Here is a 21,888-nt window from a genome sequence, read left to right as displayed (position 1 = left end):
GATGGGCTGGCAGAGGTTGTGAGGCCACTGAGCACTCATGTTCCAGAATTAATTAGGAAAATACTAACCCAATACTACGAAGCCCAATACTACATTTAGAGCTACCTCCTGTTTATTTCTCTGACATCGATCTCTGACTCCCCTTAACACTTTGAGAGGGTATGAGAGAGGCTGAACCTAGAATAAATTGGATTTACCTGATGGTATTGACCATGCCCTTCATTTTGTCTTTCAGGTTTTTTTAGGTTATATAATATACAGCAGCTGTCACTGGTTGAGACTCCCTGAGAGACTCCCAAACACATTTTTCTTTTACTGGAAATGAAGGAATAATCTGAAGTGAGAAATAATCTCTGAAGTTCCTAGTTGTTCCTCTAAGTGAGCCTGTGCTTGCAATGATGTGAGAATCTTTGTAGCCCATGTTGGATTAATATTACAGTCCTGATTAAAGAAATAAGCAAGTAGGAGTATCTAAAGTACAGAAACCATTTCCATCTTGCCTCTAAGGAACATTTATTCATGTTTCTTTTATTATTAGCATTATCATTATTATTATATGTTTAATCATTAGAAAGGATACCACAATATATTACTTCCGGTTCCCAGTAGTCTGAGCTAAAAGATTTGTTAAAAATTGATACCTTTATCATTAGAACACAGAAGACAAGCATAGTATAGAGCTATGAATAAACCTAAACATGTAGGTTAAATCGTCCTGCCCAGCCCCCTCAAAAAAAAAAATTCAAACGCAAGAGACTAACATTCAGAGTTGAAGTTGCTATATATCGAATAGTAACTTGAACCAGAGGCTCTACATTTCCTATCCTCTGCAATAGAAGTATCTCAAAATACTATATAATTTACTTACTTATTATGTAAGTTTTGTGTCTTCTCCCATGAGAATATAAGCACTCCTTATGTTCACTGTTGTTTCCCCATTTCCTTGAATGTTGCTTAACATGTGGTAGATTCTCATAATGTATTTGTTTAATGAATTAATATATTACAGTTGACCCTTGAACAACTCAGGGTTGAACTGCCGAGTCCACTGACATGCGGAGTTTTTTCAGTAGTAAATACTGCAGTTCTAAACAGTCGTGATTGATTGAATCCACAGATGTGGAGGAACCGCCTATATGGAGGGCCAACTCTAAGTTATGCTCACATTAACCCCCACGTTGTTCAAAGGTTGACTGTATATATATTAATTTTTCTTTTTGTGTCCTTGCCCCATTTTCCCACAACAAGGATCTAATCAATTAGACCTTTTGACCTCAGTCCCTGCAATGATTTAGTGGCTTAAGAAATGTGTGCTGGTCCCTTCAAAGTCCTAATAGTGATTGATTGGTAATGTCAAAGAAAGTCAGTAGAATGGGGTCTTAAAAACAGCACTCCTTAAAAGCCAAGAAAACTGTGGGGTTTTTTTCATTTTCTTTTATTCTAATTGAGGTTTAATTTATATACAATAAAATTGCACAGGACTTAATAGTACAGTTTGATAAGCCTCGACAATTGGATATACCTACATAATTAAGAAATAGTACATTTCCATTATTCATGAAAACTTCCTCACGTTCCTTTCCAGTCATTCCCCGTGAGGCCTCTCTCCTTGGTTTGCAGATGGCTGCCTTCCCAGTGTGTCCTCACATGCCCTTTTTGCTGTGAACGTGCATCCTTGGTGTGTCTCCCTTTTCTTATAAGGACAAAGAGTCATGTTGGATTAGGGGCCACCATATGACTTAATTTGACCTTAATTACCTCTTTAAAGGCCCTGTCTCCAAATACAGTCCCATTCTGAGCTGTACTGGGGGTTAGGACTTCTGCATATGAATTGCGGGGGGTGGAGGGGGACACCACAATTCAGTCCATAACAGTTACTCTCTTTCCAATCTTTTTATGCCTTTTATTTCTTCTTATTTCACTGTACTCTCTAGGACTTCTATTACAATGTAGAATAAAATGGTAGAAGTGGACTTCATGCCTTGTTCCCATTGTCATAGGGAAGGCAGACAGTCTTTCACCATTAAGTATGATTTTAGCTGTAGGCTTTTTGTAAATGCCCTTTATCAGGTTAAGAAAGTTCCCTCCTCATTTGCTGAGAGCCTTTGTCATAATGAGTGTTAAATTTCATCAAATCTTTTTATTCTGCACCTATTGAGATGATCATGTGTTTTCTTCCTTATTCTGTTAATTTGATGAATTACACTGATTGGGAGATATTAGTGTGTAATATCCTTTTTTTTGTAATGACCTTGTCAGGTTTTGGTATCAGAGTTATACTAGTGTCATAAATGAGTCAGGAGCATGTTAGCAAAAATGGCAGAGTAGGGACTTCCAGGGGCTTGTCCCTTGCCAGAAACACTGAAAAACCTGGCGCATACTGTCAGAACCAACATTATCAGAGCTCTGAAAGATGGTGAATGATTTATGGAAACCAAGCAAATGCTTAACCGGGAAAAAAGGCCACTGAAACATGGTAGGAGAACTTAATGAGGTTTTAATTTATCCTTGCCCTGCCCCCTTCCACAGTGTGGCAGCAGTCTTGTAGATGGCAGCCAAGTTCCAGGTGTGAGTACCTGGTCCCAGAGGAAGCAGACCTTATTCTCAAGGAGTTTTGTTTGTCTGTTTCAACCTGTCTGTGGATTTCCCAAAAGACTGATACAAGGAGACTGCCTTTGTTTTTCCTACCTCTGAACTTTTTCAGGACAGAGAAGCAGTTACATGTAAGACATTCCTTGAAAACACTGAAAGCCAAATGAACACTGCCGCCTGGGGTAAAAAATAACAGTTGAGACAAACAATAGACAACCAAAAGGCAACAAACCTAGATGAAATGGACACATTCCTAAAAATACACAAACTACCAAAACTGACTCAAGAAAAGTAGAACATCTGAATAGACCTATAACAAGTAAAGAGATTAAATCAGTAATCAAAAAACTCCCAACAAGGCAAGCCGAGGACCAGATGGCTTCACTGGTGAATTCTACCAAATATTAAAGAAGAATTAACACAATTTTTTTTCAAACTCTTCCCAAAAAATAGAAGAGGAAGGAACACTTACTCAATCATTAAAATGAGGCCAGCATTAGTCTGATACCAGAGCCAAAGACATCACAAGAAAAGAAAACTACAGACCAAAATCCCTTGTGAATATAGATGAAAATATCCTCAACAAAATAATAACAAACTGAATGCAGCAACATATTAAAAGGATTCTATATCATGACCAAATAGGATTTAGCCCAGGAATTCAAAGGTACTTCAACATAGGAAAATCAATCAATACAATATACCATATTATAAAAAGAAAAAATATGATCATCTTAACACAGAAAAAGCATTTGACAAAATTCAACACTCCATGATAGAAACAATAATAAAATAGGAGTAGCAGGGACTTCTTCAACAAGATGAAGGGCATCTATGAAAAACCCACAGCTAATGTCATTTTCAATTGTGAAAGACTGCAAGTTTTTCCTCTAAGATCAGGAACAAGCCAAGTATTCCCACTTTTGCCAATTCTATTCAACATTTTACTGGAAGTTCTAGACAGAAAAATTAGGCAAGAAAAAGAAATAAAACATATTCAAGTTGGAAAGGAAGAAGTTAAACTGCATTTGCAGATGACATGATTTTATATATAGAAAATCCTAGAGAATGCAAAAAAAACCCAAAAACTACTATAGCTAATTGCGCAAAAACTTTTAGAGCTAATAAATGAATTTAGCAAAGTTTCAGGAAAGAATTTAACACAAAAATCCATTGTATTTCTATACACTAGTAATGAACTACTGAAAAGGAACAGGAAAACAATTCCATTTATAACAGCATCAAAACAATAAAATACCTCGCAATAAATTTAACTGAGTGCAAGACTTGTACACTGAACAGTACAAAACATTGCTGCATCAAATTAAAGAAGATGTAAATGGAAAGACATCCCACATTCATGGATTTGAAGACTTAATATTCTTAAGATGGCAGTACTCTGCAAATTGGCCTACAGATTCAGTGCAATTCCTATCAAAATCCCAACAACACTTTTTTGCAAAAATGGAAAAGCTGATCCTAAAACTCATAAAGAATTGCAGGGGTTCCCAATAGCTAACACAGTCTTGAAAAAGAAGAACAAAGTTGGAGGGTTCAAACTTCCTAACTTCAAAACTTACTACAAACGTACAGTAATCAAAACAGTGTGGTACTGATATAAGGAGATAGCTGGAGATGGATAGATAGGTAGGTAGGTAGATAGATAGATAGATAGATAGTTGATACAATTGATTTTTGACAGGAGTGCCATGACAATTCAATAGGGAAGGAATAGTCTTTTCAACAAATGATGCTGGGACAACTGGCTATCCACATGTGAAAAAAATGAAGCTGGATCCTTCATTTGTATACCTCATGCCATATATAAAAATTAACTCAAAATGAATCAAAGACCTAAATATAAGAGCTAAAACTATAAAGCTCTTCAGAGAACACATAGGTATAGATCTTCGTGACCTTGGATTAGGCAGTGGTTTCTTAGATTTGACACCAAAAATACAAGCAACCAAAAGAAAAAATAGATTAATTTAATTTCATGAAAATTAAAAATTTTTGTGCCAAAGAACACCATCAAGAGAATGTAAAGATAGTCCACAGAGTGGGTTAAAAATTTGAAAATCTTGTATCTTATATGGGTCTGGTATCCAGAATATATAAAGAACTATTACAACTCAAAAACAAAAAGACAACCCATTTAAAAACTGGGCAAAGTACATGAAAAGACATTTCTCTGAAGAAGATGTACAAATGCCCAACAAGCATGAAAAGATGTTCAACATCCCTAATCGTTAGGGAAATCCAAATCAAATAAGATACCCACTTTAACACCCACTATGATTGTTATAATTTTTAAAATGTAAAATAAGTTAGAGAGGATGCAGAGAAATCAGAACCCTCCTACATTGCTGCTAGAACTTTAAAATTATGGAGCCATTGTGGAAAACACTTTGGTGATTCCTCAATACATTAAACATAGAATTAGCATATAACTCATCAATTCCACTCATAAGTTTATACCCAAAGTAATTGACAAAATGCTTTCAAGCAAATCTTGTACACAAATGATCATAACAATTCTATTCATAATATCCAAAAGGTGGGAACAACGCAAATGTCCATGGACAGATGAATGTATAAATAAAATGCAATATATACATACAGTGGAATATAATTTAACCATAAGAAGGAATAAACTTCTGATATATGCTACAATGTGTATGAACCTTGAAAACATTTTGCTAAGTGAAAGTAGCCAGATACAAAAGGCCATGTTGATGGAATCATGTTGTATGATTTTACTTATATGAAATATCCAGAATAGACAAAGGAGATTAGTGGTTCACAGGGGCTCAGGGGGAGGGGGAAAAGGAGAATGGCTACTTAAATGGTACAGGGTTTCCATTTAGAGTGATGAAAAAGTTATAGAACTAGAGCGTGGCAATGGTTGTACAACATTCATTATAATGCACCTAATGCCAGTGAATTGTACACATTAAAATGGTTAAAATGGTAAATGTGTATTTCACCACAGTTTTCTTTTTTAATGAGTCAGGAAGTCTTTTTTTTCTCCTTTGTTTTCTAAAAGAGTTTGTGTAAGAAACTGTTGGCCCTGCCATAGCAGGTCAACAAAGAGTAGGAAGGGAATGGAAGAGTACACGTGAAAGGCTTCAAGGTTTTCATAGGACAGGCCTGAAATGGCACACGTCGTGTCCACTAGTTTTCCACCTGACCATACATAATTACAGGGAAGACTGGGGAATATAATCTAGCTGTGTACCCCGGAAGAAGGGAAGAGTGTGTTTTGGTGGATAACTAGTGGCCTCTGTCACAGCAGCATTATTCACATTAGCCCCAAACCAGAAATATTCCAAATGTCCATCAATCACAGAGTGGATAAAAAGTCATAAATGCATACAGTGGAATACTGTATAGCAAAGAACACAAACTGCAGCTACATAAATCATCAACACAGATCAATTTCACAGACATAATACTGAGCAAAAAAGGTCTCAAAAAGAATATATACAGTATATTTCTATTTGTATAAAGTTCAAAAGTGGCAAAAAATCACATTTTGGGATGCACACATAAGTGGTAAAACTATAGAGAAGAGAAAGGGAGTACTTATGAGAATAGTGGCTGGCTCTTGGATGTGAGAAGAGATTGTAATCGGGAATGGGTATTGGTGATGCTTCCAGGTTGTATGCTGCCAGTATTTTATTTCTTGATCTAGAGAGGGCTCACCCTGGTATTTTCTTTATCATTTATTCTATAAACTAAACTGAATATTATAATATAGCTCAGCTATTTTAAAAATGCAAAATGAAACAAAGGGTCAAGAAACAGAGTTTTCTTAAATGTTAACTCTAAGAAGTTCTCTTATCGTGAGATGTCGATTGATGGATGAGCAGACATACCCCCAGCTCTGTATAAATAGGACATGATCCATTATGTTCAATACCATCTGTGTATGCAAAAATATATGTGTGTGTTTATTTACATAAATATATTCACATATATTTACATATATATAAACATATGCATTTATACATGAGATCTGCTTAGTGGATGATAGTCTTACCAGCACTTTTGTTTTTAAAATGTGTACATTGTCTTTGTGTGGGTGTGGTTGTGTGTGTGTGTGTGTGTGTGTGTGTGTGTATAAATATAGAGAGATATGTCATTCTATGAGTATGCATTAACTGTATGTAATTGTTGGTATACTTAATATTAAATCAAATTTTATAGAAGGAACAAATATAATTAAAAGCTGATATATAGCTTTTTGGAAACTTAATAAGGAATAGAGCTTATAGAATTAGAAAAAGGAATAAACTTGCCCTATGCCTTAGAGCAATCATTCTGAACTTTTTGGGGTCCCTTTCAGAATATAATGAAAACTATGGTCTCTTTACCCAGAAAAATGAATGAGCATGTATACATACATTATTGTGCCTCATGAGGGATTCCTCATGATTCTACGTACTCTTGAAGTCCCTGCACTCTCTGTTAAAATTTCTTTTTAAAATTTTCCCCATCAAATATCAATTGTCTCAACCAAGTTTTTGACAGAAGTATCAAAATGGAAAAAAAAAAAAAAAAAAAGACTAATGTTCAGGTTTTCCGTGATAGTGACTAAAAAGATATTTATCTTCTTATCACTACCAGGCATTTCTTCTCCCCTCTCACCTCAGCCACAAATCCCTTCCAGTTGTTTCTCCTCCTATTACCTATTTTAATTTCCCCTTCTATCACCCAAGATGCCACCCAGGAGTTGTAGTCGTAGTGAACTGCTTTGCCTGCCTCCATTCTCTCTGTTCCACTCTATTCTAAGTTCTGCCACAAGAATAATCTCTCCAAAGATCAGTTTGGGTTTTTTAAATTTATTCATTTATTTGTTTGTTTATTTAATTTTTATTTATTTATTTTTATGCCACACCATGTGGCATGCAGGATCTTAGTTCCCTGACCAGGGATCGAACCCGTGCCCCCTGCATTAGGGAGCACAGAGTCTTAACCACTGGACCACCAGGGAAGTCCCAGATTGGGTTTTTAAATTGTTGTTGCTGCTTCATTTTATTTTAGAGCTCAACTAACACAATGTTTAAGAGTTTGCAATTCAGAGTCAAATAGACCTTGACTGCATTCAAAGCCCAGCCTTGTTCCGACCAGCCCCTATGTGATATTGGACACGCTGCTTGACCTTTTCACAGTTTCCACTACCTTATCTGTAAATTGAGGACAATAATATAATTTATGGACTTCTATAAGGATTAATGAGATAATGCAGGTAAAGTGATTAGCAAGCTAAAAGGACATAGTGATGCTCAATAAATATTTCCTGAATACATTAAATATTTAGGCTTAAGGTTTTTTAATTTAATGCTTTTGCTAATTCCATGCTCCTTATTCCTTTCTTTCAAAAGTTCACCTCCTGCATCAGATCTTCCCTAATCTTAAAACCAGATGTGATCTCTCCCACTTCTGAATTCCTCAGACTTTTCATATTGTTTTTTACAGCAGTATAGCATAATGGTGAAAACCCTGGGATCAGATTGGCTGGATATGAATGCTGGTCACTTATTAGCTTTGTGATCTTGGGCACGTCATTTAAGTCCCCTACAGCTTATTTTCCTTATCTGTAAATTATATATTAAGAAATAGTATCTATTTCTGGAAATGGCAAAACTATAAAGATAGAGCTGGAGAGTAATGGGAGCAGACCAAACAGGGAGAAGAGATTGACTACAAATGGGCATGAGGGAACTTTTTGAAGTGATGAAATATTCTAAAACTGGATTACAAAAATGAATAAGTAAAATCATGACAAAAATATTAAAAACTGGGTTGTGGCCATGCTTTCATAGCTGTATAAATTTACTACTATTTATCAAACTGTACACTTAAGATGGGTAAATTTTATGGTATTCAAATTATACTTCAATAAAGATATTTATTTTAAAAAGAATACATTGTATATGGAAAAGGCTTAGAACAGTACCAGGCACATACTAAGCATACTATATCTGTTAGCTGTTATTATTACCTTATACTGCCTTGAGTTATTTATGATTCTTTACCAGATTGTTCAGAGTATCTCATTTCTTACTCTCACATATTCCTTCCCCTCTCTATAAACTAAGCCTGAGCTTAATCCTAGCACCAGCCCCTGTGAATCATTAGGTACTTGGTAAACATTTACTGACTGAATGCATTGTATGAACTAATGGAGTTTGTGTCCAGTATGAGAAAGTACTGGTTTAGGTTGAAGGTCCCACAGGTTTGTATATAAGAAGTCTGAATTGTACATTTGGATGACTGGTCTTTTATATCTCTACATGAAAGAGAACAGTCAATATTGAGTATGGCTTTTGAATACCAAGGATCTTGGTGATTGTTTTGATGCTAATCTCTACAGATATAAGACTCTTTCCTTCTCCAGGCCGGATTTTCCTGGTCACACTTAAACTGTGCCATTCCCGGAGTTAGCACATGGTATTCTTGGTCTGGTATTCCAGAGCCAAAGCTGATTTCAGGTCATTTGAATATTCACCCTTTTCTCAAAGAAATAGTGACTCTTCCCAAATAACTTCTTTCAGCAGCCTGGGCAACAGTTTCCTAGGAACCAGAAGAAAATTGTGAATGAGATTTTTATAGTCTTCCAAGAAAAAGACAGGAATGTTTTGTATTATGTAGAAAATAATATTAAGAAGAAGCGGGGAGAAGATGGCGGAGAAGGAGGACATGGAGTTAACCTCTTCCCACAGGGGCATCAAGAATACATCTACAAATGGAGCAATTCTTACAGAGCACCGGCTGAACACTAGCAGAGGACCTCGGACACCTAAAAGGATAAGAAAAGATCCCCGCATAACCGGGTAGGACAAAAAAGAGAAAAGGAAAAAAAGAAAAGAGGAAGCAGGACAGGACCTGCACCCTGTGGGGGCTTCGGGAGGACCTGAAGGAGAGGAGAGGTTCCTGCATCCAGGGAACCCCCATTGCCAGTGGGGAGATCAACTGAGACAGAAGGGGAGCATCAGGGGCCTGAAGGAGAGCACAGCAGCCAGTCTGTGGCAGGCAGGACAGAGTGAGACCTACACTGGTGGTCCATGACACAGCCCTGCATGCCCCAGCCTGAGTTGTGTGTCTGCTGGTGTGGACGGGGGCTGGATGCTGGAACGTAGGGTTTGGAGAGCAGACCTGGGGAGAGGACTGCTGTGGGCTGTGTGGAGACAGCCTGAGGGGATGGGAGTGAGGAACTCCACAACTGGGAATGCTCCTGGAGGAAGCCCAGACCACCATGGAAGTGAAGCGCCATTGTTGAGTGACATGTGAAGGGCAGGGCCACCATGACAGCCTCTCTCCCCGCCCTCTGGCCCCCGCCCCCAGAGGCACTAGGAGGGGTTCCTGCTGGAGTGGGTTCGCACATCCCCGTCAGTCGCCACCTCTGCCCCCTCCCACCAAAGCATGCCAGTGCATCCCCGGTCACCGCCTCCACCCCCTCGACTGGGCAGGGAGCAGATGCCTATGGATGGCCCACATGCAAAGGTGGGGCTGAAACCAAAGCTGAGCCCCAGGGGCTGTGTGACTAAGGAAGAAGAGCTGAAATCTCTCCTTTTACCTGCACAAACCACAGATTAAACCCCTGCAACTGGCTTGGTAAACTCAGCGCCTGCGGAACGTCTGAACAGACAACAAGTGCTTCTGCAACTGAGATGGGTCTGGCTTTAGCAGGTGTGGACTTTGTGGGCATGTACATGCGGGGGTTGGTCCAGGTCAGAGTCAGAGCTACCCCCATAGCGCCCACAGTGGGTCCAGATCCAGGATTACCGCAATCTTGGGACATGACTTCAGTGTATCTATGTTGGTGGCCTGGTAAAAACAACGCCTGAGAGACACCAGGGCCAACTGCCAGCATACCCACAGTTAAGATGGGGCTGAGAGCAGTGCCAATAACAGAGTAACTTGTGAGCTCACACAACAGGTGAAAGGTGACACAACATAGCATGCTCACAGGTGAACAGCTCCAGAGGAGGAATACTCAGTGCCTTCTCTCCCAGTGGGACTGCTCCAATCCCACCTACCTCGCATCACAGATCAGAAACACAGCTAAGAAACAAATCTGGGGTCTCTACTCCAACTAGGGAGCAGACCCCACCCCGACAACCACAGAACAAAGGGGAGGCCCTACTCAATACCCAGGGCAGGCTCTAGTCACCACAACACCAGTCAAACCCCTATCAAGGGGATAACGTCCAGCATACACTGAGGAAAGAGGGAGCAGACATCCATACTAAAAACAGCCCTTGCACCAAAACAAACAAAGAAACAAAAAATACATATATATATATATATATATATATATATATATATATATATATATATATATATCTTAAACCCACGCAGGCTACACAGGGACGTTCCCATATAAAAATAGCCCTCCAAGAGAGTCTAAGGGTCTGGGATTGGGAGGAAGAACCCCCAGAGCATTTAGCCTTGAAGGCCATTGGGGCTTGAGTGTAGGAGCTCCACAGGGCTGGGGGAAATGGAGACTCTACTCTTGGAGGGCACACACGAGGTGTCAAATGCACTGGGACCCAGCACAAAGCAGTACCTCCATAGGAGCCTGGCTAGACCTACCTAGGGGTCTTGGAGGGTCTTGTGAGGAGGCAGGGGTTGGCTGTAGCTCACATGGGGTCGAGGACACTAGTAGCAGGGGGCCCAGAGCATGAGCTCTCCCAGAGGTCCCCATTTCAGCACCAAGGCCTAGCCCCACCCAACAGCCTACAGGTTCCAGTGCTGGAATGCCTCAGGCCGAACAACCAGCAAGACAGGAACACAGCCCCACCCATCAGCAGACAGGCTGCCTAAAGTCGTACTAAGCCTGCAGCCATCCCAAAACACACCCCCCAACATGGCCTTGCCCACCAGAGGGACAAGACCCAACTTGACCCACAAAAGGGCAGGCACCATTCCCTCCCACCAGGAAGCCTTCACAAGCCCCTGGACCAACCTTACCCACCAGGGGGCAGACACTAGAAGCAAGAGGAATTACAGTCCTGCAGCCTGCAGAAAGGAGACCACAAACACAGTAAGTTAGACAAAATGAGATGACAAAGAAATATGTTGCAGACAAAGAAGCAAGATAAAGAACCTACAACAACAACTAAATGAAGAGGAGGTAGGCAATCTACCTGAAAAAGAATTCAGAGTAATGGTAGTAAAGATGATCCGAAATCTCGGAAAAAGAATGGAGACACAGACTGAGAAGATACAAGAAATGTTTAACAAAGAGATAGAAGATCTAAAGAACAAACAAACAGAGATGAACAACACAACAACTGAAATGAAAAATATACTAGAAGGAATCAATAGCAGAATGACTGAGGCAGAAGAACGAATAAGTGAGCTGGAAGACAGAGTGGTGGAAATCACTTCTGCAAAACAGAATAAAGAAAAGCAAATGAAAAGAAATGAAGACAGTCTAAGAGACCTCTGGGACAACATTAAACTCGCCAATATTCACATTATAGGGGTCCCAGAAGAAGAAGAGAAAGAGAAAGGGCCTGAGATTATATATTAATTATAATATTATATTGTATTATATTAATCAAACTGACAAAAATTAAATACAAAGGAAAAATATTAAAAGCAACAAGGAAAAAGCAACAAATAACATACAAGGGAATCCCCATAAGGTTATCAGCTGACTTTTCAGCAGAAACTCTGCAGGCCAGAAGGGAGTGGCACAATATATTTAAAGTGATGAAAGGGAAAAACCTGCAACCAAGAATACTCTACCCAGCAAGGCTCTCATTCAGATTCAACAGAGAAATCAAAAGCTTCACAGGCAAGCAACAGCTAAGAGAATTCAGCACCACCAAACCAGCTTTACAACAAATGCTAAAGGAACTTCTCTAGGCAGGGAGGAAATAAAGAGGCCACATCTAGAAATAAGAAAATCACAAATGGGAAAGCTCACTGGTAGAGGCAAAAATACAGTAAAAGTAGGAAATCATCCACACACAAATATGATATCTAAACCAGCAACCATGAGAAGAGGAGAGTACAAATGCAGGAAATGGGAATTGCATTTGAAATGAAGAGACCAGCAACTTAAAACAACCTTGTATATATATAGACTGCTATTTCAAAAGCTCATGGGAAGTGCAAACCAGAAAACTACAATAGGTAACACACACACAAAAGAAAAAGCAACCCAAACACAATACTAAAGATGGTCATCAAACCACAAGAGAAGAGAACAAAAGAGGAAGGGAAGAAAAAAGACCTACAAAAACAAACCCAAGACAATTAAGAAAATGGCAATAGGAACATACATATCAATAATTACCTTAAATGTAAATGGATTAAATGCTCCAACCAAAGACAGACTGGCTGAGTGGATACAAAAACAAGACCCATATATATGCTGTCTACAAGAGATCCACTTCAGACCTAGAGGCACATACAGACTGAAAGTGAAGGGATAGAAAAAGATATTCCACGCAAATGGAAATCAAAATAAAGCTGGAGTAGCAATACTCATATGTGACAAAATAGAATTTTAAATTAGAGACGACAATGAAGGACACTACATAATGATCAAGGGATCAATCCATGAAGAAGATATAACAACTTTAAATATATATGAACCCACATAGGAGAACTTCAATATATAAGGCAAATGCTAACAGCCATAAAAAGGGAAATTGACAATAACACAGTAATATTGGGGGACTTTAACACCCCAATTACACCAATGGACAGATCATCCAAACAGAAAATAAGTAAGGAAACACAAGCCTTAAATGATACATTAGACCAGAGACTTAATTGATATTTATAGGACATTCCATCCAAAAACAACAGAATACACTTTCTTCTCAAGTGTACATGGAACATTCTCCAGAATAGACCACATCATGGGTCACAAATCAAGGCTTGGTAAATTTAAGAAAATTGAAATCATTTCAAGCATCTTTTCTAACCACAATGCTATGAGATTAGAAATCAATTACAGGAAAAAAAAACTGTAAAAAACACAAACACATGGAGGCTAAACAATGTGTTACTAAACAACCAATGGATCACTGAAGAAATCAAAGAGGAAATCAAAAAATACCTAGAGACAAATGACAACAAAAACATGATGATCCAAAACCTGTGGGATGCAGCAAAAGCAGTTCTAAGAGGGAAGTTTATAGCAATACAATCTTACCTCAGGAAACAAGAAAAATCTCAAATAAACCACCTAACCTTACACCTAAAGCAACTAGAGGAAGAAGAACAAACAAAACCCAAAGTTAGTAGAAGGAAAGAAATCATAAAGATCAGAGCAGAAATAAATGAAATAGAGGTGAAGAAAGCAATAGCAAAGATCAATGAAACTAAAAGCTGGTTCTTTGAGAAGACAAAGAAAATTGATAAACCTTTAGCCAGACTCATCAAGAAAAAAGGCAGAGGAGGAGTCAAATCAATAAAATTAGAAATGAGAAAGGAGAAGTTACAACTGACATCACAGAAATACAAAGGATCATAAGAAACTACTACAAGCAACTATATGCCAGTAAAATGGACAACCTAGAAGAAATGGACAAATTTTTAGAAAGGTACAGCCTTCCAAGACTGAACCAGGAAGAAATAAAAAATAAGAACAGACCAATCACAACTACTGAAATTGACACTGTGATTTAAAAACTTTCAACAAACAAAAGTCCAGGACCAGATGGCTTCACAGGTAAATTCTGTCAAACATTTAGAGAAGAGTTAACACCTATCCTTCTGAAACTCTTCCCAAAAATTGCAGAGGAAGGAACACTCCCAAGCTCATTCTGTGAGGCCACCATCACCCTGATACTAAAACCAGACAAAGATATCACAAAAAAGGAAAATTACATACCAATATCACTGATGAAAATAGACGCAAAAATCCTCAACAAAATACTAGCAAACCAAATCCAACAACACCTTAAAAGGGTCATACACCATGATCAAGTGAGATTTATCCCAAGGATGCAAGGTTTCTTCAATATACATAAATCAATCAATGTGATACACCACATTAACAAACTGAAGAATAAAAACCATATGATCATCTCAATAGATGCAGAAAAAGCTTTTGACAAAATTCAACACCCACTTATGATAAAAAATCTCCAGAAAGCAAGCATAGAGGGAACCTACCTCAACATAATAAAGGTCATATACAACAAACCCACAGCAAACATCATTCTCAATGGTGAAAAACTGAAAGCATTTCCTCTAAGATCAGGAAAAAGACAAGGATGTCCACTCTCGGCACATTTATTCAACATAGTTCTGAATGTCCTAGCCACAGCAATCAGAGAAGAAAAAGAAATAAAAGGGACACAAATTGGAAAAGAAGAAGTGAAACTGTCACTGTTTGCATATAGCATGATACTATACATAGAAAATCCTAAAGATGGCACCAGAAAACTACTAGAGCTCGTCAGTGAATTTGGTAAAATTGCAGGATACAAAATTAATACAAGAAATCTCTTGCATTCCTATACACTAACAATGAAAGATCAGAAAGAGAAATTAAGGAAACAATCTCATTTACCATTGCATCCAAAAGAATAAAATACCTAGGAATAAACCTCCCTAAAGAGGCAAAAGACCTGTACTCAGAAAATTATAAGGTACTGATGAAAAAAAAATTAAAGGTGACACTAACAGATGGAGAGATATACCATGTTCTTGGATTGGAAGAATCAATATTGTGAAAATGACTAGACTACCCAAAGCAATCTCCAGATTCAATGTAATCCCTATCAAATTACCAATGGCATTTTTCACAGAATTAGAATAAAAAATTTTACATTTGTGTGGAAACAGAAAAGACCCTGAATAGTCAAAGCAATCTTGAGAAAGAAAAACGGAGGTGGAGGAATCAGGCTCCCTGACTTCAGACTACACTACAAAGCTACAGTAATCAAAACAGTATGGTACTGGCACAAAAGCAGAAATATAGATCAATGGAACAGGGTAGAAAGTCCAGAGATAAACCCATGCACCTACAGTCACCTAATCTATGACAAAGGAGGCAAGGACATACAATGGAGAAAAGATAGTCTCTTCAGTAAGTGGTGCTGGGAAAACTGGACAGCTACATGTAAAAGAATGAAGTTAGAACACTCCGTAACAGCATACACAAAAATAAAATGGATTAAAGACCTAAATGTAAGGCCAGATACTATAAAACTCTTAGAGGAAAACATAGGCAGAACACTCTCTGACATAAATCGCAGCAATATCTTTTTTGATCCACCTCCTAGAGTAATGAAAATAAAAACAAAAATAAATGAATGGGACCTGATTAAACTTAAAAGCTTTTGCACGCCAAAGGAAACCATCAACAGAACGAAAAGACAACCCACAACATGTGAGAAAATATTTGCAAATGAAGCAACTGACCAGGGATTAATCTCCAAAATACACAAACTGCTCATGCAGCTTGTTATCAAAATACAAACAAGCCAATCATAAAATGGGCAGAAGACCTAAATAGACATTTCTCCAAAGAAGACATATAGATGGCCAAAAAGCACATGAAAATCTGCTCACCACTGCTAATTATTAGAGAAATGCAAATCAAAACTACAATGATACATCACCTCACACCAGTCAGAATGGCCATCATCAAAATGTCTGCAAATAACCAATGCTGGAGAGGGTGTGGAGAAAAGGGAACCCTCTTGCGCTATTGGTGGGAATGTAACTTGATACACCCACTGTGGAGAACAGTATGGATGTTCCTTAAAAAGCTAAAAATAGAACTACCATACGACCCAGCAATCCCACTACTGGGCATATACCCTGAGAAAACCATAATTCAAAAGGATACATGCACCCCAGTGTTCATTGCAGCACTGTTTACAATAGCCAGGTCATGGAAGCAACCTAAATGTCCATTGACAGAGGAATGGATAAAGAAGAAGTGGTACATATATACAATGGAATATTACTCAGCCATAAAAAAGAATGAAACAATGCCATTTGCCACAACACGGATGCACCCAGAGACTGTCATACTGAGTGAAGCAAGTCAGAAAGAGAAAGACAAATATCATATATCGCTTATATGTGGAATCTAAAAAAATGGTACAAATGAACTTACTTACAAAACAGAAACAGAGTCACAGATGTAGAAAACAAACTTATGGTTACCAGGGGGAAAGTGGGGAGGCAGGGGAGAGGGATAAATTGGGAGATTGGGATTGACATAGACACACTACTATATATAAAATAGATAACTAATAAGGACATACTGTGTAACACAGGGAACTCTTCTCAGTACTCGGTAATGACCTGTATGGGAAAATAATCTAAAAAAGAGTCGATATATGTATATGTATAACTGATTCACTTTGCTGTACAGCAGAAACTAACACAACATTGTAAATCAACTATACTCCAATAAAAATTTTTTTAAAAATAAAAAATAAAACATTACTGAGAGCTCGTCCTACAAAAAGCATCTATCAAATAAGAAGTAGGATGAGATGATGTCCAAGGTCTCTTCCAGCTGTAACATGAGAATTTGATAAGTGAAAAAGCCTTATTGTATTTTTAATAAATAAAAGGTTGGCAATTTTGTTAATTTTTTTTTAAAAAAGGAGGAGGAGAAATTTATTATTATTAGAAATAATAATAATTATAAAACAAAAACAAAAGGTCTTTCTGTCCATGCCATCTTAGTCTTGAGCACTCTAGAAGAGGAAAGTAATTATCAACTAAACATTTCTTGCTAGAAAGGAACAAAGGCCAAATCAGCCCTAGAATGGTTAGTTGAGCATCTTACTTGTTTTTGCATCTTACTTGTTTAACATCTTACATGTTGAGTTCTTTAAAAGAAATAGTCAAGATTTATGTCTACCTTGAAAGTTCTGGGGTTAGGATCAATTTAATTTGGAGGGTGTAGAAGTACAAAGTGCTGGAATTATCAATTTTGTCAAAGAGAGGAAAGAACTTTTCTTATGATATTGATAGTTAAAAGGAACAAAATAAAGCAATCTACCTCCTTGGGCATTTTTACAATAAACCCAAATCAGCAGGACTTTGATAGGCCATCAGGTTTAAAAACAAAATCTCTAGTTAGTCTGTTATTGCACAAATGCACTTTTTTTTTTTAGAAATTCACGTTCTTTTATTTATTTATTTATTTATTTATGACTGTGTTGAGTCTTCGTTTCTGTGCGAGAGCTTTCTCTAGTTGCGGCAAGTGGGGACCACTCTTCATCGCGGTGCGCGGGCCTCTCACCGTCGCGGCCTCTCTTGTTGCGGAGCACAGGCTCCAGACGCGCAGGCTCAGTAATTGTGGCTCACGGGCCCAGTTGCTCCGTGGCATGTGGGATCTTCCCAGACCAGGGCTCGAACCCGTGTGCCCTGCATTGGCAGGCAGATTCTCAACCACTGCGCCACCAGGGAAGCCCACAAATGCACTTTTTAAAAAATAAGATATTATGGATCACTGATGTTTACAAAACCAAAACAACTCACCGAGTTTTCCATCTGCCATTGTTTCATTTCATGGGGGAAAATGGCTTGCTTCTAAAGCTTGGGGATTCCTATACGAATATATTACTCAGAATAGACTTTTCCTTTTATTAAATGCCCAAATTATTTCCTTTACTGTTCATGCAGGGACAATGGCAGAAGTTAGAAAAGATGCGTCCACATCTCCTATGACAGCAGGAAGCCAAAAGGAGCTTATAATCGCAACCACAGCATCATTGCAACATGACACCCCCCGGTAAGTTTCAGGGAATCTTTGTTTTAATATTCTGCAGATAAGAACCTTTTTTCAGTTATTTAATAAGTATTGAAAAATCTTGACAATTGTTAATGCCTCCTACTCAAGAGAGAGGCCCTTATTCGGAAGCATCTAGATATGACCAGGTTGAACTCATGGAGCCCTTTCCTTTATGCATGCTTTTCCTTAATTGGTAATGACAATTGACAAGGATTTCCACAGAAACACAAAGCTAATCCTGCCTTTCATCGAAAAATCTGTTTAGCAGCAGGTCCTTCCCAACTTATTATGGAATGGTTATACACTTGGACTATAAGCTTAACTAACTGAATTCATTGATATTGAAAACTGTAGTGGGTTTTGTACTACAGTTAAATGACTGTCAACATTTACTTATACCAGAGACATTTGAGGAGTTAATACTTTGATCAGCCTTTTCTGGAGTCAGGAAAAGAAATACGTTACTAAAATTTATCATATCTAATAAGCCAACTCCCATATTATGCATTTAAGGCTGAATATATAAACATCAACAACAAAAGGGCTTGGTTTATGTTTCCTTGGGGATATGATTGTTTGAGCACTTAAATTCCTAGCATCTTATCAGATAAATGTATATTTTAAGACTTAATTTTAAAGAACTTTTGGGAAATGACTCAACACAGAGGCTAATAATAATGGCTATCATCTATTAAGCATCTACTATGTGCCCAGCCCTTTGTACACATTATCTGATTTAATATTCATCACAGCCTTATGAGGTGGTACTACTATCATCCTCATTTTAAAAATCAGGAAACTAAGGTTCAGAGAGATTGAGTGACTTGCCTAAGGTCACATAGCTAGTAAGAGGTAGAGCCAGCATTTCGGACTCCAAAGCCCATGATCTTAAATATTATAATAGTTGACAATGACAACGTCCCTATTTTGGAAGCCACCCACAGTCAAAAGAAAATTTAACTAGTTTACCACATTCTTTGTCCATTATTCCTTTCTTTTATTTTTAATGCTACCATGCATGGCATTTTGCCAAAGACCTACAGTGAGTTGTGGTTCTGAAAGGTTGATGGGGCTTCCACCTTGGACCACTTAACATTGTGGATGAATGCTTGTGCTCAGAGAGGATCCATCCTAGCTCACCTTGAGGGATTTCTTTGGAGGAGTTATAGGTAAAGAGGAAAGACAATCTGGATTTTCAAACTTAATGAATTTTCCTATCTTTGACACTAAGATCTTCAATGAGATCTTTAACACTACTCTAATGTGTTTTTTTTTTTTTAATTTTTATTTATTTATTTATTTATTTTTGGCTGTGTTGGGTCTTCGTTTCTGTGCGAGGGCTTTCTCTAGTTGCGGCGAGCTGGGGCCACTCTTCATCGCGGTGCACGGGCCTCTCACTGTCGCGGCCTCTCTTGTCGCGGAGCACAGGCTCCAGACGCGCAGGCTCAGTAGTTGTGGTTCACAGGCCCAGTTGCTCCGCGGCATGTGGGATCTTCCCAGACCAGGGCTCGAACCCGTGTCCCCTGCATTGGCAGGCAGACTCTCAACCACTGCGCCACCAGGGAAGCCCTCTAATGTGTTTTTGATGATTGCACTTCAGTTTAGAGAAAAGCATGAAAAAGAAGAATAAAATGTTTCCCCAGTAAGGGTTTTATAGTACATCCTCAGCACACATTTTCTGAAATGACCATATCAACTTTGTAGAGTTTTACAAGCCCAGGTTAAAATCGCTGTGAAGACTCGTATCTACAGACCTTAAAAAAAGGATTCTCTATCTATTAGTTCTTAATGCTGCAGCTCAGCTAAATACAGATTCTCAGAAGCTTCTTAAATAATGAGCATTTGGCTAAACAAAACAATGTGTAACACACCAGATTTTATCCTTAGAAGTGCTTGATGGCATATTATAGGTCTATTATACAAAGTGCAGAGTTGAAAAAAAAGATTCAGTACTATGAAAATCAGTTACCAGGAAGGCACAGTGGTTGCTTTCCACACTTCAGAATCAAGATTATTTGAATTATTTTTATTTCAAAGTGTAGAAAAGGCATTTTTTATAGACTGCTTTTACATATAAACTCTTAATGCAAGAGGAAAGCCTGTTGTTCTTCATCCCAAGAAACCTTTGAAATTACTGAGGAGAACAAGAATAAAAGTTCTTTCCCTGTCTACCCTAAATTCCAAGAATTTTCAAGACCTGCAGAAAAGGATGGGGATGGGACAGATGCTGGTGGGCAACAGGTTTTCCTTTGTTCTCTGAAAAGTGCTAGCATCTAGAAGAGTCCCATATGGGTCCATGTGCAGGTGATAAAACCTAGCTTGGCAAAGTCATCTTTCTCATTCACAGTGTACGTTGTTAATTGTTCTCTCTGCTGCGTGTCAATGTAATGTGAAATTTTCATTCCCCATTCAAGATGGGAGAAGTTGTGGCTGAAAATGTTAACATTTGCATTTTTATTTGTTGATTTATTTAAAGGACAACCTCTCCTACAGCAATCCATCACTTGATGACACCCCAAATGTGAATAATGTATTGTAGACTTGCGGTTACAATGTGTAATAAGTGCTAGAGACAGTAAAGGAATGTTAATTATGTTGCAAATGTAATATTTATTGATGCATAAAGTTTATTGCTTTCGAGGTTCAATAATACTGACCAGAGGACATTAATATCACTTATCCTGATTTTAGCAGGGCACCTTTGTATGTGGAAATATTCATCTATCTCATGCTAACAAAATAAATATGTAATTTACAGCACAAGCAAAGAGGGCTTTATAATAGTTTTCTGTGCTGAGAGCTGCAGTGCTTCTCTCTTTCCATCTTACTTCTGGCCTCCAATACTGATCACCCACCCCTGAGTTGTCCAAGAAAGTAAGCACAGTGGGCATCTCAGTACAGGAGGGTGGCACCACTGAACTAAACAATGCCTTGCATTCCTGCTTGCCTGGAACAGGCAACACCCACAGACCATTCCGCCAGGAGAGAGAACTGGAGGGGCTTTTCTCCGTCATTCTGAACACCTGGTGGGTAGGTGTGCCTTTGCCCAGAAGGTTGAACAAATACCTTTCCTGCCATGACACTGAGTCAGAGTTTACCAATTCTACTTGATCCTCAGGTCTCCAATGTGGAGGCAGAGCTGGGCAAGTTACCAATGAATTTGTTATGAGCACAAATGTTGCTGAGAATTAACCCTTTTGTACCTTGCAGAATTAGTTGTGTCCGTTGCCAGCATACAGACCATATAAGAAATATCTGAGACCCAGAGCAAAAGAAGTTAACGTTAATTAACAACCATCAGCTGTAATTGGCATCCCCATTAAGATGCAGAATTATGTATTTCTTTATTATAAATAACCTTTCTAATTGTGCTTGATGTATGCCAATTTAATCAAAAAGTATACTTGCAACAGGCAGTTATTTGCATTAATGTAGCTTTGGATCTTCAAATCTTTTATTTCAAATTTGACCAAGGAGAAAAGTCTATTGCATGCAGTGTATTTTTTATATGTTGGTGTCTTTTTTCTATTCAGGTATGTAAATCTGAAACATTTTAT

General features: G+C 38.2%; 1 protein-coding gene across 17 annotated transcripts in view; it reads left to right on the top strand.

Annotated features, from left to right (window-relative positions):
* The window catches only part of KIAA1328, a 382,354-nt gene that overhangs the window by 295,163 nt on the left and 65,303 nt on the right, over positions 1-21,888 (top strand). For all 17 annotated transcript variants that reach the window (XM_082354295.1, XM_082354286.1, XM_082354294.1 and 14 more), the window contains one exon: positions 18,223-18,331. In XM_082354295.1, the coding sequence (XP_082210421.1) occupies positions 18,223-18,331 (109 nt within the window). The remainder of the gene's footprint in view (positions 1-18,222; positions 18,332-21,888) is intronic.

The sequence above is a fragment of the Balaenoptera borealis genome (assembly GCF_965194805.1).
Source record: "Balaenoptera borealis genome assembly, chromosome: 14".
In the NCBI taxonomy this organism is placed as follows: domain Eukaryota; kingdom Metazoa; phylum Chordata; class Mammalia; order Artiodactyla; family Balaenopteridae; genus Balaenoptera; species Balaenoptera borealis.
This window is presented reverse-complemented; position numbering and strand designations above follow the sequence as displayed.